Below are 26,424 nucleotides of genomic sequence, written 5' to 3'. Positions count from 1 at the left end.
AATTCAACTAAAAATGTCTACCATTTATACAGTGACCAATGATATAATTTTCACCAATGATAGGTGAAAGTGCTTTATAAACTATCTTAAGTACAAATAAGGCAAAGAGAATAAACAAGTTCAAGTAATAGATGGTACTGGCATAGTAGCTAACTTAATTAAATGCCACACATACAATAGATACTATAAGGTTCAAAACAATTCTGAGCACAATGTATTATTACCAAAGGGACTGAGAAGGATCTTCTAGCTATTATAGAAAAGTGCATAAAATAATGTCACAAAAACATCCATGTGCCCACAACCTAGATTTAACAAATGTTAACATTTACCTTTTTGCTTCATATGTTTTAAGAAATAAAATGATAGAAAAATGAAAGTCCCTTCTAAACCTATTCTCCTTTCTCCCCTCCCAGAGGAGACCATTATCCTGCATTTGGTATGATTCCTTTCCATCCACATTATTATTCTTTTGCTACCTATCTAGGCATCCATTAACAATACATAGTATTGTTTTCTGAATCTTAAAACATTGTAGAAATGCATAACATACCTGGGCAACCTGATGTTTTTTAATTCAATACTTTTGAGATTTAGCCATGTAGATATTTATACATTTAGTTCATTCATTTTAACTGTTAGATGATTCCCACTATATGAATATGCCACAATTTCTTTACGAAAAAGTTCTTTGAAAAAAATATTCCATAACAAAATTTTAAATAACCATTGTCAAAGTTATTGGATGCCATCAATTACCAAACCAGAAAAGTCCCCATGTGTTAATATATGTGTTCTATGACATGGGTGGCAGCATTTTCTTTTCTAAAATTCAAGAAAGCAAAATGTGTACCCGTTTTAAAATATAAAATGGAATAAAAAGTAAAAGAGCAAGAACAGAAAAATAAAAGTTAAAATGCAATTACTTTCTTAAATGCTCACCTCATCTGTTCGTCGAAGAACTCCAGTAACAACCTACAAATGTAATAATAAAACATTATTATAAACAATATGTATTTCCTATATAATAAAAGAATTGGATTCAGTTTTCATAGACCATAAACTTATTCCTGTTTTCTTCTTAGAAGCTCTGTTAAAAGATGCATTGGATCTTAAAACATATAGTATTCTCCAATACAATTAGCGCTAAATTAGATTTTATTTTTGACCTAGGATCTACAATACAATAAAGGCTAAGATAAAATGATTATAAAAACTCCAAGTCGTATTAGTAAAAACATGTTTTAAGTTCTATAAAATGGGTATAAATATGATGTATACATCAATTATACAGAAAACCCTAGTTTACTGCTATAAAGTACATTTACAGGAAAAAAGCACTTTGCTACACTCAGAGTGTGCACTTAACAAATCGTTCTTATTGGCAAATATGAAGGACAATATTCTGTAAAAACTGTGAAAAATACCTAAATAAAAAAATTTCTCATAATTCCACCATGCCAGATAACCAATTATTATTATTATTATTATTATTATTATTATGATCATTATTATATTATTCTTTTGCAACAGAGTCTCACTCTGTCACCCAGGTTGGAGTGCAATGGCATGATCTAGGATCACTGCAACGTCCGCTTCCCAGGTTCAAGCGATTCTCCTGTCTCAACCTCCCGAGTAGTTGGAATTACAGGCGCCCACCACCATGCCCAGCTAACTCTTTTTTTTTTTTTTTTTTTTTGAGACGGAGTCTTGGAGTCATGCTCTGTTGCTCAGGCTGAAGTGCAGTGGCGAGATCTCGGCTCATGGCAAGCTCCGCCTCCTGGGTTCACGCCATTCTCCTGCCTCAGCCTTCTGAGTAGCTGGGACTACAGGCGCCCGCTACCACACCCGGCTAATTTTTTTTTGTATTTTTAGTAGAGACGGGGTTTCATTGTGTTAGACAGGATGGTCTCGATCTCCTGATCTCGTGATCCGCCCGCCTCGGCCTCCCAAAGTGCTGGGATTACAGGCGTGAGCCACCGTGCCCGGTGAAACCCCGTCTCTACTAAAAATACAAAAATTAGGTCAGGAGATCCAGACCATCCTAGCTAACACAATGAAACCCCGTCTCCCAGCACTTTGGGAGGCCAAGGTGGGCGAATCACCTGAGGTCCACAGTTTTTTTAGTAGAGACGGGGTTTCGCCATGTTGGTCAAACTCTGGACCTCAGGTGATCTGCCCACCTTGGCCTCCTAAAGTGCTGGGATCACAGGCATGAGCCACCGTACCGGCCCCAGATAACCAATTATTAATCACTTGTTTATATTTGATATATTTCTCTCCAATCCTTTTTCTAATCAGCACATATTTTTATATGACTGTAATTATACCAAATACACAATTTCTTTAAAAACATTTTGTAAAGTAAAACCTGACCCAGGTCTCCTCCCTTCATCTTCTCCTGCCTCACTGAATTTCAGGAATAAACGGGGCTGTTGAGAGGTCTACTTCCTTCTTTGTAGGCATGCTATCAATATTCTTCACACTTCATTAAAAAGCCATAAAAACAATTACAACATCATTAGCACAGCCTTTTTAAAAGAAGCTTACTAAATTAAGTCAAACCTAGGACAGTACTCTGCTGTTAGCTTCTGATCCCTGAACACTGGTAAAACCAACAAATGGGGACAACAGGCAATCAGAAATGAGGTATGAATGTAAATTATAGTATACAGGATTGAATAATTAAGCAGTGAGTGGGATCACCTGCACTGGGCTCTTCAGGGGTTTCCAAAATACACTGAATACACTACTCTGCTGCTAGAAAAGAAGAGTACTTGCAGGCTAACATACTTATTGTCCTTAATGGACCAAAGTAAGCATTAAGGGTATCTTTATTAATAAATTTTATGTTTTAAAAGTAGTTTTAGGTTCACAGCAAAATTGAGAGAAATACAGAGATTTCCCATGTCCCCCTGGACTCCTATACGTGAACCTTCCGCCCATTATCAACATCCTTCACCAGAGTGGCACGTTTGTTACAATTGATGGACCTACACTGACACATTATCATCATCACCCAAAGTCCATAGCTTACATTAGGGTTCACTGTTGGTGTTGTACATCTATGGGTTTCCACAAATGTATAACACTTATACATTTGTGTATAACAAATACACAAAATTTGTGTTAAACAAATTTGTATATAACCCAAATGTATTCACCCTTACAGTATCATAATGAATCGTTTCACTGCCCTACCAATCCTCTGTGCTCTGCCTATTCATCCCTCTCTTCAACGTCTGGTAACCTCTGACGTTTTCACTGCCTCCATAGTTTTGCCTTCTCCAGATATCAAATTGTTGGAATCACACAGTACGTAGTCTTTTCAGACTATCCTCTTTCACTTAGTAACATACATTTAGGTTTCCTCCATGTCTTTTCATGGCTTGATAGCTCACTTCCTTTTAGTGCTGAATAATACCTATTGTCGGAATATACCTCACTTTACTTATTCATTCACCTACTAAAGGACATCTTGGTTGCTTCCAAGATTTAGCAATTAAGAATAATGCCGCTACATGTGCAATTGTGTGGACACAGGATTTCAACTCCTTTGGTAAATACCAAGGAGCATGACTGCTGGACTGTATATTAACAGTGTGTTCAGTTTTGTAAGAAAACACCCAACTGTTCCAAAGTGGCTGTACCATTTTGCATTCCTACCAATAGTGAGAGTTCCTGTTGCTCCACATCCTCGCCAGCATTTGATATCGTCAGTGTTCTGAAATTTTGGCCATTCTAATAGGTGCATAGTGGTATCTCATTGAGAATATGCAATATTAAAACAAAAGCAGATGCATACATCTTAACATGTATACCTCTTCCTATTAATGTGGTATAATATTATATGTAATGGAAATGACATGAGAGTGGATAGGTGAATCTCTATTTGTTTATTTTATAAGAAACATACCTGATGATGGAAACTAATGATTCCATTACAAACAGGGCTATTTCATAAGAGTCTTCAAAATATAATAAGATTATCCCATCCACCACCATTTTTTCTTCTATTATATTAATATTATCAAACTTAAATATGATAATACAAAAATCCTTCTATGTGCTGGGTAGAGGGTTTACAAAAAGCAATGAAACAGAAGTGCATGAGAAAAATTTAAAGCCATCCTAGCTTTAGAGAGCAACAATCCGAAAATAATGAATTAAATAATTTCTTTAAATTACAACATACCATTGTTCTAGGATTTAATTTCCATTTTTCTCACCTTCAAAATAGCTTCAAAGAGAAAAACAGTCATACCTCCTGCAGTGTTCCATCTCCTCCTGCAACAATGATCACATCTGTGTTTTCCATCAGTTCCAGGAGTTTCTTGGCTTGTCCTTCATAATCTGTCTGAAATACCAAGGAAGTCTTTGATAAGTTTATCAACCTAGAGCCACACGGTTAAAGGTTTAAAAATGTGGGATATCTTCTTTAAAGTTTTACATTGACTCTCTTCATAAATTGTACATAATTGATAGACATGAAAAAAATAGCTATCAAAGCAATTACGTATAGTTGTTACAGTTTTACACTTTTAGAGCCAGAGGGACCTCAGAAACCATCTAGTCAGCTCCTTACTTTGAAAATAAAATTCGAACCCAATAATTTGTCTGTTACACAGCTAGCTAGTCAAAGGCATCATTTCCAGTTCAGTGCCGATTCTATTACATCCTTTATAGGAAGTCAACTGTACATACAAATAGGGAGAAGTAGATGTAATGACAAGAGCACAGATGTCAGAGCCCAAGAGACCTAGATTAAATCTCAACCCTTCTACTTTTTACTGAGTGACCTTCAATTCTATGGATCTTAATTTCCTCATCACTGAAATTATGTATGTTGAGGGAGAGAATAATGATAGCTTCTCTGTAAAACAGTTGTAAAGCAGTCTGTAAAGCAACTGGTAAGGTAACTGTTCATAACTGGTATTGCACTAAATAAAAGGAGGTTATTATTGTTTTGTTATGACCATATATAAAGAAATACAGGTATGATTCAAAGTAGTCACAAAACAATGCCTAAGACTTACCATTTTTATTGACACCATTTGATCTCAGACACATACACAGACTTAAATGAACCACTTAATCCACCAATAATATGTATACCTCTAAAACCAAACACTAAATTTCAATAAACATAATGCAACTAATATTAAAATAGGAAACACTCCCTCCAATTGGTATCACACTATACATACTAATAGATAAAAACTAAATGCCTGGATTTCAGATGGGCTCAAGCACCTGTGGCATTATATATATATATATGTGTGTGTGTGTATATATATTATATATTTATATATCTGGGCCAGGGGTGTTGGCTCACGCCTGTAATCCCAGCACTCTGGGAGGCCAAGGCAGGCAGATCACAAGGTCAGGAGTTTGAGACTAGCCTGGCCAACATGGCGAAACCCCATCTCTACTAAAAACACAAAAATTAGCCAGGCGTGGTGATGCACACCTGTAATCCAAGCTACTCAGGAGGCTGAGGCACGAGAATTGCTTGAACCTGGGAGGTGGAGGTTGCAGTGAACTCAGATCGCACCACTGCACTCCAGGCGGGGCGACAGAACAAGACTCTGTCTCAGGAGAAAAAAAAAAAAAAAAAAAAAAATATATATATATATATATATATATATATCTGGTCTCTCTCCTTGGTTCCTGGCACAGAGCTCCTAAAACCCCTGGAATTTCCTGAGTGATAAAAATGTCTTTCGTTATTCATGGCAAGCCCCTCTCAATCTTGCCAGTTTGTGCTAATGAGGTGATTGGTGGGCCCCTGAATAGCTTCAAGATGGGAGCTGATCACCAGAAGGACGAGCAGGGAATTTATTTTGTTAAGACTATATCCCCAATACCTAGAACAAGGCTTAGCTCATAGTGGGCACTAAATAAATATTTGTAAAAACAAATTAATAAATGTGAAAAGGTATATGAATAAAAGAATAAAAATTTTAAAAGATTTTGACAGATTTGACAGACTATAGTTTCGAAGACAATAAAGATAATATTAATATATTTGAGGCTCCAATCTTAAAAAAAAAATCCCAAATGCACTAAAAGAGGAAGGATTAAAAAAGTGGCCTAACAGTTGTCCCCTCCCAGAAAAAGAATCTAGACACTGACCTTACACTTTTCAAAAAACTAACTCAAAATGGATCACAGGCCTAAAGGTAAAATAACATGAGATAATTTAAGTGATCTTGGGGTTGGTGATGAGTTTTTAGATACATCACCAAAAGCAAGATCCATGCAAGAAAAAACAAATTGATAAATTAAAATTCAGTAAAATTTAAAACTTCTGCTCTATGAAAAACATGATTATAAGGATAAAAAGACAAGCCACAGCCCGAGAGAGAATATATGCAAAATGCATAGCAAACAACTTGCATCTAAAATATATAAATAACTCTTAAAACTCAACAACAAAAAAAGCCAGCCCAATTAAAAGGGCAGAGATCTGAATAGACACCTCACCAGAGATCTACAAATGGATAATAAGCATATGGAAATACACTCAACATTATATGTCATTAGGGAATTGCAAATTAAAACAATGAGATTTCATTATACATTTGTTTCAGTGGCTAAAATCCAAAACACTGACAATAGCAAAGACTGATGAGGATATGGAACAACAGGAACTCTAGTTGTGGTAATAATACAAAATGGTACAGCCACTTTGAATGGCAGTTTCCAATAAAACCAAACATAGTCTTACCATATTATCCAGCAAAAGCACTCCTAGACATTTACCCAAATATATGGAAAACTTATTTATGTCCACCCAAGAACCTGCACGTTAGTGTTTATAGCAATTTTATTCATAGTTGCTAAAATGGAAGTGACCAAGACATACTTCAGTAGGTGAATGGATAAACTGTAGCACATTCAGACAATAGACTATTGCTTAGCAAAGAAATGAGCTAATGAGCCATGAAAACACAATGGAGAAATCTAAAATGCATATTGTTCAGTGAAAGAAGCCAATCTGAAAAGACTACATACTGTATGATTCCAACTATATGACATTTTAAAAATAGCAAAAGTGTGGTGACAGTAAAAACATCAGCTGTGCAGGGAAGGATGAATAGGTAGAGCAGAAGAACACAGAGGATTTTTAGGGCAGTGAAATTAATCTGTCTGATAATATAATGGTGAACACAATGCATTATGCATTTGTCAAAACCCATAGAACTGTGCAACACAAAGAGCAAATGCAAATGAAAACTATGGACTTGAGTTAATGATAATGCATCAATAATGGCTCATCGATTGTAGGAAATGTATAACACTAATGCAAGATGTTAATAATACAGGAAATTGTGGGCGGGGGAGAGAAGGAATACAGGTATTCTGTGATTTCTCTTGAATTCTTCCTTAAACCTAAAACTGGCTACTTTTTTATAAAGTGGCCTGATGGTACATAGCAAACAAGATCATGAGTCCAGTATGACTCAAAAGTATGATATATCGACAGCAACAAAAGAGTCTGAGCTTGAGCTGTTTGAAAGAATAGTATATGGAACAGGAGACTTGATGGTCTTGCTTTACTCTTCCTTAGATAGCCCATACCTCATTTCTGGGCACTACTGGAGAATATCTAAGAGAACAATCAGGAATGTGACAGATTTGAAACCATCACCCCTGTGAAGAAACTGGGAATGTTTAAACCACAGAAGGCTCAAGGGAGCATTAGGATAACATTCTTTATTATTCCAAAGACTATTTTGCAGAAGAAAGATTAGGCTTGTTTCACATGAACCCATGGGATAGAACCAAGTCAATGATTCTCAATCCAACTACACAATATAATCACCTGGGAATGAATAAACAAATGAACAAGTGAATGAATGAATGAAATTATTTTGTAAATACAGACAGACTCCACTCCACATTAGTTATATCTAGGGAGTGTGACCTGGGTATAAGTTGTATTTTTAAACATTTCCAGGTAATTTGATATTCAGCCAGAGATGAAAACCACTGACCTATGTGTAAAAACTTTTGGGAAACAGATTTCTTCTCAAAATTAAGAAGAATATTCTAATAGTGCTATCCTAAGGTGAAAAAAGTTGTCTTGGAGGTTTCATGTCAAATGGGAGACAAAGCCTACGGTAGAAAGCACATGCCTTAGAGTCGACAGACCTGGGTTTAAATGAGCTCTGTCACTACTAATTGTATAACTGAGCAGGTTTCTAAATGTTTGTATCTTCGATTTCCTCATTCACAAAATAAAGATAACATTCAACTTCACTGAGCTTTATGTGATTTAAATAAAACCAGTTATGCAAAGTGCTGCAATTCCATTTCTAAAAAAATGGTAGGCTAGGTACCCTGCCATTGAAAATTAAAGCTACTGAGTAAAATAATAAAACATCTTTGATGCATCAATAAATGAGAATAAAGTAATGAACACTAAATATAAAACTAGCACCTACACAGTAAATGTTTTGAGTGCATCTAGTAAACCAGGTAGATCTGAATGTTGGTTTTCAAAGTTTCACCAGGTTCTAGGAAAAGCAAACAAAAATCCCAGGACCTGCTCAAGATTAGTGAATCTAGTACAGAACCACACCCCACTATAAACCAGGACCCAAAAGACTGCATGTGCAGTTTACAGAGAATAAAAACAAAGTTGACCCACTCATACTCCTGGCCGATTCCCAGGGTGCTGCAAAGAAACCTTCGTGTTCTGAACTTTGGTGCTAAATGAAGGGATAAACATCTTCCCTGAGAATCCACAACTTTAGGCCAGTCCTTATATAAGTAACCCAAATGCGTGCTACCTGGATAATCTGAAAAATCTCAAGCTAAAAATTTAATTTAAAGAGTTCACAGGACTTTCTTACATGTATTATGCATTGAGGAAGACACAACATTCTGTGGTACTTCCGATAAACTACATAATCTGAATCTAATTATAACAAAACAGTAGATAAACCCAAACTGAAGGACGTTCTTAAAAAAAAATTTAGGAATTTTTTTAAGTTGCCTAAACAAATATCACAACTAAATACAACATGTGACCCCAGATTGGATGCAGAACAAGAAAAAGTGTTTTCTCTTTTGTTATAAATGACATTCATGGAACAATTGGAGGTCGAGGCAGGCAGATCACGAGGTCAAGAGATCAAGACCATCCTGGCCAACATGGTGAAACCTAGTTGGTTCAGGAGGCTGAAGTAGGAGAATCGCTTGAACCCAGGAGGCAGAGGGTACAGTGAGCTGAGATTGCGCCACTGCACTGCAGCCTGGTGACAGAGGGAGACTCTGTCTCAAAAAAAAATTTAAAAATTCTACAAGATAATAGTACATCAATGCTAATTTCTTGATTTTGATAACTGTTCTTGCAGTTATATAACAGAGTGCCCTTGTTTTTAGGATATAGATATTTAGAGATAAAAGAACATTATTTCTGCAGAACATTATTTCTGCAACTTACTCTCAAACAAGCCAGAAAATAATGTGTGTGAATATATATTTATATATATGTGTATATATACACACACACATTCATACATATACACACACATACATGTAAAGACAGAGCATGTGTAAACATGGTAAAATGTTAATACAGTATTTGAGGAGTTTGGGTGAAGTGATATGGGAATTTGTATTATTTCTGTGCTTTTATAAGTTTGAGATTATTTCAAAATAAAAACTAATTCAAAAGAAAGAAAACAAACCCTGTAAAGAGCAGTAGTTTCTACTGAGGCATAAAAAGTAAACATTAGTATTTCTATTTATTTATTTATTTTATTTATTTATTTATTTTTGAGACGGAGTCTCGCTCTGTCGCCCGGGCTGGAGTGCAGTGGCCGGATCTCAGCTCACTGCAAGCTCCACCTTCCGGGTTTGCGCCATTCTCCTGCCTCAGCCTCCCGAGTAGCTGGGACTACAGGCGCCCGCCACCTCGCCCAGCTAGTTTTTTGTATTTTTTAATGGAGACAGGGTTTCACTGTGTTAGCCAGGATGGTCTCGATCTCCTGACCTTGTGATCCGCCCATCTCGGCCTCCCAAAGTGCTGGAATTACAGGCTTGAGCCACTGCGCCCGGCCTCTATTTATTTTTTAATCTCATCCTTTTAAATGTCTATTTTCTATATATGTAATGTACATATTAGTACTTGCATATGATTGATAAGTATCTTAAATTGGAAAAAATTACAAATACATGAGTCACAGGACATTTGATAGTATAAGATGGGATTCGATATTGTAAGATGATAAAAGAGAATCGTTACTTTTGCTAAGTATGAAAATGGCACTGTAGATAAATATAAAAGTATTCTTATTTGTTTAAAAATACATATAAAAGTACTAAGGGATAAAATTAGAGGATATTTGTAACTGACTTCAGGCAATCGAGCTACCATGTGAAGATACCTAGTGGAGACTACACGAGCCAGAGGACAGCCAGCATCAACTTGGAGATATGTGAGTAAAGTCATCAAAGACCACCCTTCCTTAGTCATGCCACTAGGAGCCCAGGCGAGACTGCTGACCAATGGAATCATAAGCAGAAAAACAGTGATGCCGTTTGTTCTGTAGCAATAAATAACTGGTATAGAATGTTGGAATGAATTAAACAGTCAAGTCAAAAGATGAGAAAACGGCCTTTACAATATCCTGCTTTCATGCTTTTATCAACAATACATCTAAAATCTCAGGAGAGAAAAAAGATGAAAATAAAGGGATATAAAAATTATAACAGGCAAAAACTAAAAATAAGCAAGCAAGTATAAATTGCCAGTAATACTAGATAAGATAGACTATCACAAAAGGCAGTATTTGTGCTAAAAATAGTCATTCTATGACTGGGTCAAAATGTAAGAAAAATGAAATAATCTGAAACATTAGTGCATCTAATAACATAGTCTCAAAATACAAAATGCAAAAATGGACAAATCTGTGTAGTGAAATAGACAAATCGACAATTATAGTGGGAGATTTCTAATACCCCCTCTTGATAATTTATATAGTTAAAACAGAAGAAAAAATCAGTAAGGACATAGAGGATTTGAACTTACACAATTAACAGACTTGACTTAATGAACATATAAGAACATAATGCCCAATAACTGATATATACTATTTTTAGACATAGATACAATATTTATGAAAACAGAGCACATGTTAGACCATAAAACAAATCTCAACAAACTTTAAAATACTAGAATTTTATAGACTTCATTTTTTTGGCCAAAATACAATTAAGTCTGAAATCACTAACAAAGACAATCAGAAAAACTTTAGATTTGGAAATTCAAAAACACGTAGATCAAGAAAAGTCACAAGGAAAATTTGAAAATGTTTAAAAATAAATAATAAAAATATTATGCATCAAAAAGTATAGGATGCAGCTGAAGCAGTAGAGTAGATCTGTAGCTTAAATACATACACTAAGAAAGAAAGGTAAAGATGAAATAAGCCACGAAGTTAAAACGTCAGAAAAAGCACAGCAGAAAATTTTTTTTAAAAAGTAGAATGAAGGAAACAATTAAAAAAAAAAAGATCAGAAATGAATGAAACATAAATGAGAGGATCAGTAAGCCAAAAAATGGTTCATGGCAAGGGCTAATTGACAAATCTCTCACAAGATTACTGAGGGGAAAAAGAGAGGGTACAAATAAACAATATTGAGAATGAAAATGAGACATTACACATGCTCTAGAAATTTAAGTTAAATAGAAGACATTATGAACAACCTGATGTCAATTAATTTGAAAATTTAGATGAAACAAATTCCTTGAAGAATTTATCTTACATAAATTAAGTCAAGAATAAAATCTGAATGCTTCTAGAAGTGTTAAAGAAATTTAACGTATAAAGAAAATTTTAAAAAGGCTGGGCATGGTAGCTTACACCTATAATACCAATACTTTGGGAGGCCAAGGTGGGGGGATCACTTGAGTCCAGGAGTTCGAGACCAGCCTTGGCAACATAGTGAGATCCTGTCTCTACATACACACACACACACACACACACACACACACACACACACACACACACAAAAGAGAAAATCTCCCCTCAAGGAAAGCTCCAGATCCAGATGGTTTTACCAGTGAGTTTCACCAATCATTGAAGAAACAAACATCAGTCTCACATAACCATACTAAGGTTTCTCCTACCTGCCACATTACAGGTACTCAAATATATGTTAGTTTTCTTCCCCTTTCTCCCATCCCCTGAGACAAACAACTGGAAAATCATGCCAGAAAAGTTGGAAAACAGGGTTCAACATTGCATGGTAAACGAGACTAAATGATCCTTTTTAACTTCTATGATTTCCTGGAAGTGTACAATATTTGAAATTGGTCAACCACAGACTTATAACCACAGTAAGAGAGGTTTTCACTATATACACATGTGTATACTTACCCACATATATCTCATTTAAAATTCAACAAGGAGAGTCCTGCATCTCCGAAACAGTACAATTCCCTATAATTTATGCTTGCCTCCTTTTCTTCTTAACGAAATCTCACAAATTCTAAAGCTTTACCATTTAAAATTCTTCACCAGAGATAATTCTTTATCAGAGAGAAAATGGTTTACCTGTTTGTGGAACTACTAAGAAATTAAATTAATTACTCAAACTTGAAGGTTGTGTATTTTCAGGAAAAGAATTCTTACAGCTATAACAACTTTCATCTTCTAAGAGATGTAATTCCACATCCTATCTCTTAGACGAAAGGTATCAAGTTCTCCAAGCCTCCATCCAATCCTATTCTGAAAATGAAAAGCTGATACTATTTGGAAAAAGACAAAACTATGTTTATTAATTGTCAGAACAGGATACAACATTAATTTCTTAGATCTTGTGACAAGCAATTTTTGCTAAGAAGCCAAGAGAAGAGGTTGTTATAAGACGCAGTTGTTTGGGTGAAATAAATATTCAGGAGCCATTCTTACCTTAACAATAGTCACATCCATGCCGGATAAATGTAAAATTGGGGCAGCATTTTTTTCAAATAGAGTCCTGGCTTTTCTGTAAACAAAGCAAAAAATACAAACATTTTAACACAAGTTATCAAGAGAAGAACAAAAAGTCTTACAATCTTCTTCAGGGCAGAATAAGAAAGACTATGAAATACGGGTTTCCTCTATTTGTTCAAGTACAGAAAGTTTAACAACAAGTAATGAGTTAATATGCATGGAAAAATAGAACCTTTCACTCTGGGGCCTCTGAGAATTTGTCGTTTAATGCAATAAGCTCTTATCCATTTGGGAGGCTTATAGTTCACAGAGTAGTTCCTCTAGGGGAAGAATGAACACTAGATACAGTTCCATTCAGGCAACAATGCTTGATTCACTCAAGTATTCATTGAGTACCTACTGTGATAGACACAGGTGGAGGAGCTAGGAACACAACATGACAAAGCAGACAAAACTACTAATTCACCAGAAGCTTGTCTGAAACTCCCAGGCCCTCTCTGTACTCCCCTAGTACCTTAAACACATCTCTATTAGTGACCTTCACACTGTATGGTGATTACAGACTTCCAAGACTGTTGTCAGGACTAGACTGGAAGCTTTCCAAAAATAAATACCAAATCTTATTAATCCTTGAATCCCCTGACCTCTAGGATTATGTATGGCACACTTAGAAAGTACTTACTAAGTATCTGATGAATTAATGCACAAATGAATGAATAAACCTGCCCCAAACGTAGAGATGTAAATTCTAAGGAAAAGGAAACAACATGGATGTCTTATAATAAGAGAAAAAACAGCCTCCAAAGAGTGTGCATATTTCAAAAGTATTATGCATATCATTCTGACAGTGAACTCTTGTCCAATTCAGGTCAGAATTCAAAAACACAGTCTGTAGGAATCTAGGGATGCAGAAGTTGCAAAACAATCTCTCCCACCAATGGCATAGTCTCAAAGTCAAACTAATGTTAAAACATACCAATTAGTTGACCTGTCTTTTACTCAAATATTTCAACTATTACATAAGGGAAAAAAAATACAGTACTTTCAGTCAATGTCAAACACCTAACTTTTATATCCACATTTACTTAGATGTCTTTCTAAAAAAGACATTATTTTTAAACTAAGGATGTATGCTTTGACCTTAAGGATACTTTATACAAGAAGTTAAGGATATTTTAGAGAAGAGACATTTTATATTTAGCTACAAAGGCAGCTAATGAGGGACATGTATAGTTATGCACAAGCCAAACTCAATATTCTTTAAACTAAAAAGAACCACCAAATGGCATATAGAACACAAAGCATTTCTTATTATGAATTAAAATAGAAATTGAGAGGCTTGCACAAATTTTCACAAGAACTATCCAAAAGAATATCTCAAACCAAAGGCCTGAGTTTATAATAAGCAAATTAAATATATTCTACCTTTCTACTGTTCTGAATGATTATTCAAATGAACATAAAAGGGTAAATGATAATTTCTCCTTTCCAGCTCACCATTTCTGGGGGCTTAACCCAACATTAAAGCACTGAGCTAGTGATACTACAAACAATTTTCCTTCCAGGGTTGCTTTCATTATTGGATTGATAGGAAAGGATCAGTTGGAAGTGGATCAGATCTACTTCCTAAAAGCAAAATTCTGAAGAAGTCTCAATCTGCCGTATCAATCACAACAAATCTGTAACCTCCTCTGAGTTAGTTTAAGAAATCAGGTTAGAACATCTGGGTCTTTATTCATATCTTTATATGATGTTATAAGTTCAGAAAACCTCTAAGATGAAGGTGAAGACTTTTTTCCTTCTAATGTTCTAATATAAAAGATTGAAAAACAAGTGTTACTAGTAAGAAATACATTATTTATCACATAATTAAGGGTGAGATAGCACCGAGGCTAAATAAAAACCTTAGGTACTTATAGCAATTTCCAGACTCAGGCACACACAAAATAATTACTCTTTTATGTATTATTTATTAATGCTAAACACACAGTTATCTTATTTCTTAAAGCTCTTATGTAGTTTTAAACCAGTACTACATAATGAAACAGCTACATGATAAATTATAAATAATGTGTCAGGACAGAGCCATGATGACAAAAATAGTGCAATTAAATAGTGAAAGCTTTAAAAAAAAAAAAAAAGTTTCAGACTTTCCTAGAAGCACACAAGGATTCACCTTGTTAAAGGAGACAACGACTTTAGAAAAGACTTTCCTTCAGTGGCAGTATTTTAGCTTACCTTTAGATAAAGATGTTACAGTTTTAAACATGAATCTATCTTTAAAAATGCAAATACATTTACATGTAAAAAGAACCTAAAATTGCTCTGAAAAATTTGCTTATTAATTTTAAAAATGTGGATACTTCTTAGAAGCAGGAACTCAAAATAACTGGTTATTGCTTAAACAAATTGCAGTAAGTTTCACCAGAAATTAGCAAGTTGTTAATTTATTAGGTCTCTGAAGGAATAGAACAGTTACACTGAAGTAGGCCGAAGGAGAGGTACAAGAGCTTCTGGAAAGGATGGGAGAGCGAAGTGAAGGCTGTTCTGAACCAAACCCATGGTCGAGAGTAACAATTTCAGCAGTTTATACTTCTTACATTGTGTGCTTATTATGAAATGGAAATAGTGCCCAATAAGCATCATCTCATTTAATACCAAAGGTCCCTATTCCACATAATAATTTTTAAAGTATGTACTATTGCCTTTCTGGTTTTACAGATGAGTAAGCTGGGGATTTAAGAAGTGAATTAACTCCCACAATATCACAGAGCTAGTAAGCAGCAAAACAGTCAACAGACCAGGTTCCTCAAACTCCCAGACCCAGGCTGAGTTCTCCATTATCTTCAGCCACGGGCCACCACTGACAATCTACTTATCCTGGGTACTTTGACTGTGTTATATTAGCACTTGCTCATTTGTTGGTATGATTTAGTATTGATATTGAACAAAAATGATCAATAGGCATTATGACTGGTGTGTTTATGGGGGAGGGAAGCGGCTCTAACAAAGCCCAGCAGATATGATTCAGTTAGGCAGAATAATTAGTCTGTTTAGACAATCTGAATTAAACAGCTGAATTACAAAGAAATAAAGCAGCATGTGTCCTCCTGTCTGTGAAGTCACACTCACTGCCTCTCAAGAAATGACTAGAAAAACTGACTAGAGATCCTGTGTTTTACTCCAGACAACATTATGCCTACCACTTACAATTCAGCCCAAACTATCTTTCTTGTTGTTCTTATTACCTTAATGTCATTTGACTTAGATCTTATGGAATCCAATTTAATACATATTTACTAATTTTTTTCTTTTTCTTTTTTTTTTCGAGACAGGGTCTCACTCTATCACCCAGGCTGGACTGCAGTTGCACGATCATGGTTCACTGCAGCCTTGACCTCCCGGGCTTAGGTGATCCTCCCACCCAAGTAGCTGCAACTACAGGTAAATGCTGCCACGTGTCTAATTTTTGTATATTTTCCAGCTAAGTTTTGTATTTTTGTAGAGACAGAGTTTCACCATGCTACCCAGGCTGGTCTCAAACTCCTGGGTGATCTGCCCACCTCAGGCTCTCAAAGTGCTGCGATTACAGGCGTAGACGACTGCACCGAGCCTACTAATTTTCTGATTCCCAAAAAGCCAAAAAGAACTGTCTTGGACATTAGGGACATAAGAGATATCACTTTTTAACACTCAACTCTTTAATTCTGACTATTTTTTTCAAAAAAAAAGTTAATTATTTATTCTAAAGCCATCTAGGTCTTTGTATTCACCTTTCCAATTGAATAACAGTTGCATCTAATATTGTAAAAAAAAAAAAGTTTTGCCCATTTATTTTTCCTTAACAGACTTTGAATCTCCACACACCCACTCCCCACCCCCACATACAGCCTCCCCACCTTTTAGTGTGGTTCATTTGTATAATCAATGAACTGCCATGATCAAATCATTATATACCCAAGTCTCAATTATTCTTCACACCTTAATTCCCACAATTCCCACATGACCTTTCCAGGCCAGCCAGACCAGTTACAGGCTGTCCTGTGTCATGGCAAAGCCATAACTAGGTCACTCCTGTCTCCAGGCCCCTGCCCCATAAGCCATTTCCTCAGCTGAGAAGAGTAAGTAGTCTTCTCCTGCCTGCTTCCTCCCAGGCCTAGTTCAAGGATCATCCCTTTTGGAAAGAACATTGCTGATCTCCCAAGCCCACGGTATTCTTGGCCATCTCTGAACATCCTGTGGACAGAGATGGCCTAAGGATTTACGCCCTGGCAGTACAGCAGTTGCTCCCGAGGGGACTATTTCCAAGCAAACAAGACATCTTTGTAGGTGTTAATCCTGGAATGATTATTAAACTTCAATTAGACAAGTTTGCTAAGCATCCATTAGTTTTATAGTTATTTCTCATTTAACTGTTATTTCTACATTACAAATGAATCTTGTTGCTAGAAGAGTATTAAACCTAGTTCTTCCAATTTCACAGAATCTCACTAGCTGCCTGATAGTCTGTGATTTCTTTCCCCCTTAGAAAAACCAAGTATATAACAAGTGACAAACGGCATTACCCCTTGCAAGCTGCCGGATTGAGAAAAACAGTGGCCTTCTTCACTTGTGCATTGGGAGGAATGAGTTGATTGCCAAACACCTAAAAAAGAAAAGAGCAAAGTTTTCAGTAAAAGTCTATTTATTTGGTAAATGTCACATGCATTCTTCCATTCCAAAAAAAAATTCACTTGCGGCACATATGGTATCTAACATTGGGGGAAAATGTTCTCTCATGATCTCATATTAACAAAAATGCCATCAACAACAACAAAAAGTAACATTATTTAATGACAATAAGCTCTATTTTGTATTGGAATAAAAATTCCTGTTTTATCTACTAGAGGCAAATAACATTTATTTTCCCTATAAGACATGGCTAGGTTTATTATAAACATATAATTAGTAAGGCCATAGTCTGTCAGGAGAGAAGTTTAATCTATGTCTTTAGTTTGCAGAGTACAATATTCTCTCCAGCTCATCACTAAAACTTGTTCATGAAGAATCTTTGTGTTACCAGTTAATCTTCATATCTTTATACACATACAAAATAAACCTAATAGTCTATTTGCCTTCTCTTCTTTGCAACCCTGTATGACAACTAAATAGCAGCAACTGGCAGGAGAAAAGAAACGTAACTAATATATACCAAGCACCTTCTATTTGGCATTTTTACACACATCATTCTTAGTTCTCAGAAACCAAGGAGATATAAAATAATCTCCGTTTTCCAGATTAGAAAGTCCAGAATCAGGAAGACTAAGTTCCTGAAAGTTACAGAGTTGATAAATTACAAGCCTGGAATATACATCTTCTAATTCCAAGGCCTCTCTAAGCTCTAAAGAGAGGATCAAGGATGAGGTAGAATTAAAAGGCAGAGAACTAGATGTGAGGAGTCCAAATGAGAAATGAATGGGAACTCTTGCTGTTATGTCTGAATTGGAAATGATGGTCAACAAAAAGAATAAGAATAGGAAAGTGCCAAAATGAGCAAAAATTGGGGTCTTGAATGGTGGGAGTAGGCCTGAACCAAGAAAGCAGAATTCTAGTATGGAAGTACAGAGTAAACATGGGAGGAGGAAAAAAAGTTATGCAAATATTTTTTATTGAATAACTTACTCTAAATCTGCCATCTCCCTGACAGTTCATTTGGGAGCCTTTCTTATTATTGTCTATTTCTTGCTTTAAAAACAAAACAAAAACAAAAATACTTTTTTTCTGAAGTAGAGAAAAAGACTATTTCTTTGTAAGAAGTTTCTGGAACATTATAATTTCTATTCTGTTTTCATTCTTAGACATTCACAGTGAGCTAAGGAGTTTATGTGAGACTACATTAAGTTTATGTGAGATTTGTTTTTAAATATCATATTTTCAAGAATTTAGACTGTAAAAGGAAGTACACAGATAGGAAAATTAGCCAGCAGAGGCTATAAGGACAAATCCACTTCCATTTGTGAGATGGAAGGAACTAAACATGCAGGGGAAGTGGAGAATTAGAATAGTAGAAAGAAATAAGGCCAGCGCAGTGGCTCACACCTGTAATTGCAGCACTTTGGGAGGCCAAGGCGGATGGATCCCAAGGTCAGGAGTTCGAGACCAGCCTGACCAACATGGTGAAACCCCGTCTCTACTAAAAATACAAAAATTAGCTAGGCATGGTGGGATGTGCCTGTAATCCCAGCTACTCAGGAGGCTGAGGTAGGAGAATTGCTTGAACCCGCGAGGCAGAGGTTGCAGTGAGCTGAGATTGTGCCATTGCACTCCAGCCTGGGCAACAGAATGAGACTCCATCAAAAGAAAGAGAAAAGAAAGAAAAGAAAGAAAGAGAGAAAGGAAGGAAGGAAAGAAAGGAAGGAAAGAAAGGAAGGAAAGAAAGAAAGGAAAGAAAGAAAGAGAGAGAGAGAAAGAGAGAGAGAGAAAAAGAGAGAGAGAAAGAGAAAGAGAGAAAGAAAGAGAAAGAAAGGAAAGGAAGGAAAGGAAGGAAAAAGGAAAAGAGAAGGAAGGAAGGAAGGAAAGGAGGGAGGGAGGGAGGGAGGGAGGGAAGGGGAGGGGGAGGGGGGAGGGAGGGAGGGAAAGAAAAGAAAGGAAGAAATAAATACATGAGAAGGAGAAAATAACTAAAGGAACATCATCCCTGAAAAAGTATGAGGAGAGAGGATTTAGAACAGAGGTGGAGGGATTTACCTTCAACAAGAAAGGGAGGGTCCTACAATCACACAGGTCTACTCTTCCTTAAAGAGTAAAAGAAAGGGGTCAGGCACGGTGGCTCACGCCTGTAATCCCAGCACTTTGGGAGACCAAGGCGGGTGAATCACGAGGTTGAGATCGAGACCATCCTGGCTAACACGGTGAAACCCCATCTCTACTAAAAATACAAAACTTAGCTGGGCGTGGTGGTGTGCACCTGTAGTCCTAGCTACTTGAGAGGCTGAGGCAGGAGAATCGCTTGAACCCGGGAGGCAGAGGCTGCAGTGAGCCAACATCACACCACTGTACTCCAGAAGGATTTTCCAGTTGCTAATGATTGGCTTGGGATGGGGATCACCTTTAATTTAATATTAAAGTTTATTTGAATTGATTTCTAAAACAACTTAGAGCCATATGAAAGATAATAAATTTAAACAAAGAAGTAATCAAATTCTTAAAACACTGATTTAGAACAGCTAGATAACAATCGCTAAGAAGGGGAATTATAGTATCTACTGTAACAACTGCTAAAGAGAGGAATTAATTTATAGTATCTATTGTAACAATCAAAGAGAGGAATTAATTTATAGTATCTATAGTCACTGTCATCCATTAAAACATTTCAGAAACACACATGAGGTCTGCCACCTACTTCTATTACTAAATGCTTCATACATTTGCCACTTTTGATTTTCATGTTTCTATTTTGGTATTTCTGACATTATAAGCTCAAATGATACAAAACAAAAAGGCAACTCAGTCAGAATTTCATCTGCAAAGTATAATGTATATTTTTGCAGTGGGGAGCAAAAAAGTGGTCTTAAATTTGAAAGGATTTATATTCCAGCTATAATTAATTAGCCATATAAATGAATATTTAAGTAACATCTCATGGAACATAATAGTGTACATGATATGGACCAGTTGAGCTTGAAGATGGACTTTAAAAATATGAATCAACAATTTTAAGAAGATTTGACTCTTAGAGGTAACACTTGTTCTGAACTGATATCCTTGGGGGTTATTCGGATCAGGGATGATTCAGGGGTTAGCCAGATCTACAAAGACAACTGCAGACACAAACAAATTCCCAGAGCTTCTACCAGTCCAGCTTTGTGTTCCTGGGACCAATCCAGAAACAAACAGTCTACAGGGGTGGGCGTCAGAACTGCTTTTTACCAGATGGTTAACTTCCTGGAGTTCTACTCAGAGTTGGCTCCCAGCGTGAATCATCCTGATAGTGCTAAAAAATAGCCAAACTGCATAGATGCAAGACACTGTGCAAGTCCCCTGAAAGAGCTTCAGTTTTCTGCACAATGAAGATAAGGAGGGGTTTAATTTTATCACATTAAATAGTATTACCTGAGCTTCTTGACAGGCTGCTCTCCTTAGTAGGTTATCACTATCAAAGTAAGCAAAAGAGAATAATCATTAGCTTTAACAATAGATTATGATCCAAACAAAATTTGTGAGCTTTTTTATTTTTTAATATATGCACCGCTTCTCTAAAAACACCCTAGTGAAGTTGGGTGGGCAGATCACCTGAGGTCAAGAGTTCAAGACCAGCCCTGGCCAACATGGTGAAACCTCCTCTCTACCAAAAATACAAAAATTAGCCAGGCGTGGTGGTGGGCGCCTATAATCCCAGCTACTTGGGAGGCTGAGGCAGGAGAATCGCTTGAACCTGGGAGGCAGAGGCTGCAGTGAACTGAGATCATGCCATTGCACTCCAGCCTGGGCGACAGAGTGAGACTCTGTCTGAAAAAACAAACAAACAAACAAAATAATCTGATAACAAGTTATTGGCACATTTGAAAAATACATCCTCTGAATAAAAGTTTGTGTTAAATATTTCCATATTATGGCAACCAGAATCATGCCGTATCCCCCCAAAATTTCCACATCCAAATCCGCACAACTTGAGGGTATGTTACTTTACACGGCAAGAGGGATTTTACAGACCTGATTAAACTTAGGACCCTGACATGGGAGATTGTCCTGGATCATCCAGATGGGCCCAATCTAATCACAAAGGTCTCAAAACAGAAAGTTTCCCCGTTCTGATCAGAGGCAGATGCGATCATGGAAGAATGGTCAGAAAAATGCAACCTTGCCAGCTGTGATGCAAGAAGGTTCTGAAGAGAGTCAAGGAATGCGGTGGCCTCTGGAAGCTGGAAAAGCAAAAGGATTCTCCCCTAGGGCCTCCACAAGGAACACAGACCTTGCCACACTTTGTCTTAGCCCAGTGAGAGCTGCTTTGGGCTTCTAATTCACAGAATGCAAGACAAGAAATTTGTGGTGTGTTGAACCACTAAGTTTGTGGCAATTTGTTAAGGTAACAATAGAAAACTAATATACATATCCTCCATTTTTCTTACCCAGTGGAAATTAGGTCATTTGCACAAGTAAATTTGATGTTTAGTTTCTTCTGCCACTGTTTTATCTAAATCACTTATTTTTTATGTCACCATCAGACACTAAAAGAGATCAGAAATGGAGAATTTTGTCATGAGGCAAAATTTTGGCTTCCAAAAATGAAAGCATTCTGTCAGAATATGATCACCTATTTAACATCAAGGTCTCTAAAATATGTTTCTACCATAAAAGCATTTTAAATGGCTCCGGTCACCTATGGGGCTCCAGAATCTTCATCTAAGAGCTTGTGCTAATGCTAATGCACATTGCTGGCACTGCTAAGACAGTAACTTCAAATTGGTTAACAACAGTTAAGAAATCAAATACCCAGAGAAGATGAACAATAACCAATTTATAGGAAACCTTGAAAAAAAATTATTTTGCTTATATCCTCTTTCTAGACTTTTTTAAATAACATTGAAAACTTTAAATGTTGCATTTTCACAGTAATTCAAATGGGATTGTGACATTTACAGTGAATGAAAAGGAATAAGCAAGCTTTACTTTTTGCCATAGTTGCTGTCAAAGGCTTCTGCTCCGTGATTCCGTCACCAGGCTGCAGAACAACCCCTGAACTCCATAAAGCAGGCGGCTTCACTAAGGGAACACCATCCACAGGGAAGTATGGATGCTGTGAATCTGAAATCTCAAACCTAAGAAACTAAGCAGTGGCTCAGGCCTGTAATCTTAGCACTTTGGGAGGCCAAGGTGGGCGCATCACTTGAGGTCAGGAGTTCGTGACCAGCCTGGCCAACATGGTGAGATCCCATCTCTACTAAAAATACAAAAATTAGACAGGCGTGCTGGTGCAGGCCTGTAATCCCAGCTACTCGTGAGGCTGAGGCAGGAGAATTGCTTGAACCTAGGAGGCCGAGGCTGTAGTGAGTGGAGATCGCACCATTGCACTCCAGCCTGGGCTACAGAGAGAGATTCTGTCTCAAAAAACAAAACAAACAAAAACCTAAGAACCTTGTTTTACTGAAATGATAAATGACATCAGTACCCCAAAAGCTGATGTTGTTCAATAACAAAGATTTTGAGGAGCCTCACCCCTTGTGAAATCCAGCACAAGTCAGCCCAGTCCCCATTGGCTTAAGTGACTCTGCTCCCCTGTGCCAGGTGGCAAAGGGCGTTGTGCAACCTTCTCTCCCACCGCACCCAGTATTCAGAAATATTCATGTTTTTTTTAAAGACTCCCCACAGGAAATAACACATATTCATGTTTCCCTTTCTTCTTGTGTCCCTCCCCATCAAATGCTCTCACTGAATCATTCTAACATCAGTAACAACAACAAAAATACACTACAAGATGAGGTAAATTCAGGGTACAAACTAGCAAAATTCTTGAAAATAATTAACATGTCACTAACTCTTTACAGTTTACTGGATAATTTGCATTTATAACCTTATATACAATGAAGAGGTAAAACACTGAACCCACAGTAACCTCTGGATAACAAAATAATAAGAGGTTCCTCATAGTAACCTGGGCATTGTCACTGACCCTCCCCCTGGACTGTGCTGACCCCTAGTTCAACTTGCACAGGGCCCTAGGAAGGCAGCGTCCAGCCTCTCCGGACTGTGTTCCCCCGGCCACTGCTTTCAATGCTTTCTTTTAGTAGACTAATTACCTTGTACCTCCAATCTCTCCTACAAACTCAGCCTGTGGATTTTTCTGCACAAGCCCTCTATGCTTCTATAAAAGCTGCAATCCCATCTCTATATCCTGCCCATTTCCAGGCTCCTCCTCTACCACGAAGGACAGGTCTCCGAAAGGAAACAGGCTCCTCTGGGTCATTAGTAAAGAACACCACCCTTGCCACAGCTCAGCCACGCTGATTTCCATGGACCTACCTGAAAAGACAATAGCCCCGAATATGCACAAGAATATGGGGTAGCACCTTAGATCATTTTTTTCCTAAGTTCTTTGTTGCTAGAAGTAAAATTCTGATTACTAGCTTGTGATTAAACATATTATTAAAGATTTCAGCTGTTCTGAGTTTATTAATTCTGCTTATCAGAATGCTATTCAAAATCAAAAGATTTTGTGATTGTTAATTCCCTGAATTTAATGTGCCAAATGGAATATCCTGTCAATGCCACCTGTGAGAGAGCCAGAATATGTACCAATTTTGATATTACAAAAGAAAATCTCATTATAATCACACTTAACTTTGGGCCGGGCACGATGGCTCACGCCTGTAATCCCAGCACTGTGGGATGCCGAGGTGGGTGGATCACCTGAGGTCAGGAGTTCGAGACCAGCTTGACCAACATGGTGATACCCTGTCTCTACTAAAAATACAAATTTATCCAGACATGGTGGCACATGCCTATAATTCCAGCTACTTGGGAGGCTGAGGCAGGAGAATCGCTTGAAGCCAGGAGGCAGAGGTTGCAATGAGCCGAGATCGTGCCATTGAACTCCAGCCTGGGCAACAAGAGTGAAACTGTCTCAAAAAACAATTCATACTTAACTTTGTTTAATATCAAAAACAGTGTTAACCATCTTGATCTTGCTATCTGAACCTGACTATTCCTAAAAATCAAACACATCCTCAAAGAAAAAAGATTTCTCCCGTTGAGATAGTCTGATGATCTATAGCAAGCGCTGAAAACTATCTCAACAAAGAAATTCCAAAAATGTTTCAGTAATGTCAGCATTGTCAGAATAAAAGACAAAACTTAAAATTCATAGAGCAACTACCTTGTACCAAATACTATGGCAGTTGTTTTCATAAACCTTTAATCTTTGTAACAACCTTGCAAAGTAGGCATTATTAGGTAACAAAATATTCTCATTTTACAGATCAGGAAGCCAAGACTCAGAGAAGGAAAGTGACCTGCCCAAAAACACAGAGTTACTAAGTGGTAGTGTCAGAGGCGTTTGAACCAGAGTGACTCCATCTTGAGTAGGGGCTGTGTAAAAAGAGGCTGAGACCTACTGGGCTGCATTCCTAGGAGTTTGGGCATTCTAGTCACAGGATGAGATAGGAGGGTGGCATACAATACAGCTCATAAAGACCTTGTTGATAAAACAGCCTGCAGTAAAGACAAGCACCAAAATCCACCAAAACCAAGATGGTGATGAGAGTGACCTCTGGTGTCCTCACTGCTCATTATATGTTAATTAGAATGCATTAGCATGCTAAGAGACACTCCTACCAGCACCATGACAGTTTACAAATGCCATGACAACATCTGGAAGTTACGCTATATGGTCTAAAAAGGGGAGGAACCCTCAGTTCTGGGAATTGCCCATCCTTTTCTGAAAAAACTCATAAATAATCCACCCCCTGTAAAGCATATAAGCAAGAAGTAACAAGTATAAAGCACCTGAGTGGTCCATGCGGCTGCTCTGCCTATGGAGTAGTCATCCTTTTACTATTTTACTTACTTTTTTTTTTTTTTTTTGAGGCAAAGTATCGCTCTGTCCCCCAGGCTGGAGTGCAGTGGTGCTGTCTTGGCTCACTGAAACCTGCGCCTCTCAGGTTCAAGTGATTCTCCTGCATTAGCCTCCCGAGTAGCTGGGATTACAGGTGCACGCCACCACACCCAGCTAATTTTTATATTGGTTTCACCATGTTGGCCAGGCCAGTCTTGAACTGAACTCCTGACCTCGTGATCCACCTGCCTTGGCCTCCCAAAGTGCTGGGATTACAGGTGTGAGTCACTGTGCCTGGCCTACTATCTTAATAAACTTGCTTTCACTTTACTCTGTGGAGTTGCCATGAATTCTTTCTTGTGCAAGATCTAAGAACCCTCTCTTAGGGTCTGGATCAGGACCCCTTTCTGCTAACAGTAGAATCGGAATTCAGACCCATGCCAGGCTGTCCCTAAGCAGATGCTTTTTCTTCTAAACTTCAGACAATATACTCAATGGGCAATTACTCATTTAGTTGTATGTTTTACAGCACATTTTTTAAATTGCATAGTCTCATCTAATATAAATTTTTCAATTTATATTCACATAATATTTTTTAAAAGGTCAGGTGCAATAATGCTTCTGAAGGTAGTTGTTGAAACAAACTCATTTAACACAAAGTGCTGCCCATGGCACACAAATAGATTTGGTCCTGCCCTGAAGAGGCTTAGGATCAAGTGGCAAAGAAGAACAGCTCTTGGTAAATATTGGTGGCATAGTAAAACGTGTTTCTTGATAAATAATATGCCAGGCACTGTGCTGGGTGTCTTGGACACGCTTGTGAATAAGCCCAACATTCCCTGTCCTAGTGAAGTTTATAGTTTAGTAGGGAACAATGACAATTCACCAGGCAATTATGATGCAATTTCACTTTTAGGTAATCCATAAAAAGGGCACATAATG

The 26,424-nt window shown here is 37.2% G+C and overlaps 1 protein-coding gene across 4 annotated transcripts in view; it reads right to left on the bottom strand.

Moving 5' to 3' along the window:
- The window catches only part of AGK (acylglycerol kinase), a 103,678-nt gene that overhangs the window by 45,903 nt on the left and 31,351 nt on the right, over positions 1 to 26,424 (bottom strand). For all 4 annotated transcript variants that reach the window (XM_023184979.1, XM_023184976.1, XM_023184978.2 and 1 more), the window contains exons 3-7: positions 21,045 to 21,084; positions 17,519 to 17,598; positions 12,930 to 13,005; positions 4,265 to 4,357; positions 943 to 975 (exon numbers count right to left, since the gene is read on the bottom strand). In XM_023184979.1, the coding sequence (XP_023040747.1) occupies positions 943 to 975; positions 4,265 to 4,357; positions 12,930 to 13,005; positions 17,519 to 17,598; positions 21,045 to 21,084 (322 nt within the window). The remainder of the gene's footprint in view (positions 1 to 942; positions 976 to 4,264; positions 4,358 to 12,929; positions 13,006 to 17,518; positions 17,599 to 21,044; positions 21,085 to 26,424) is intronic.

This window comes from Piliocolobus tephrosceles, chromosome 8, assembly GCF_002776525.5.
Source record: "Piliocolobus tephrosceles isolate RC106 chromosome 8, ASM277652v3, whole genome shotgun sequence".
NCBI lineage: Eukaryota > Metazoa > Chordata > Mammalia > Primates > Cercopithecidae > Piliocolobus > Piliocolobus tephrosceles.
The sequence above is the reverse complement of the archived record's forward strand: the minus strand, read 5'-3'. Positions and strand labels throughout refer to the sequence as shown.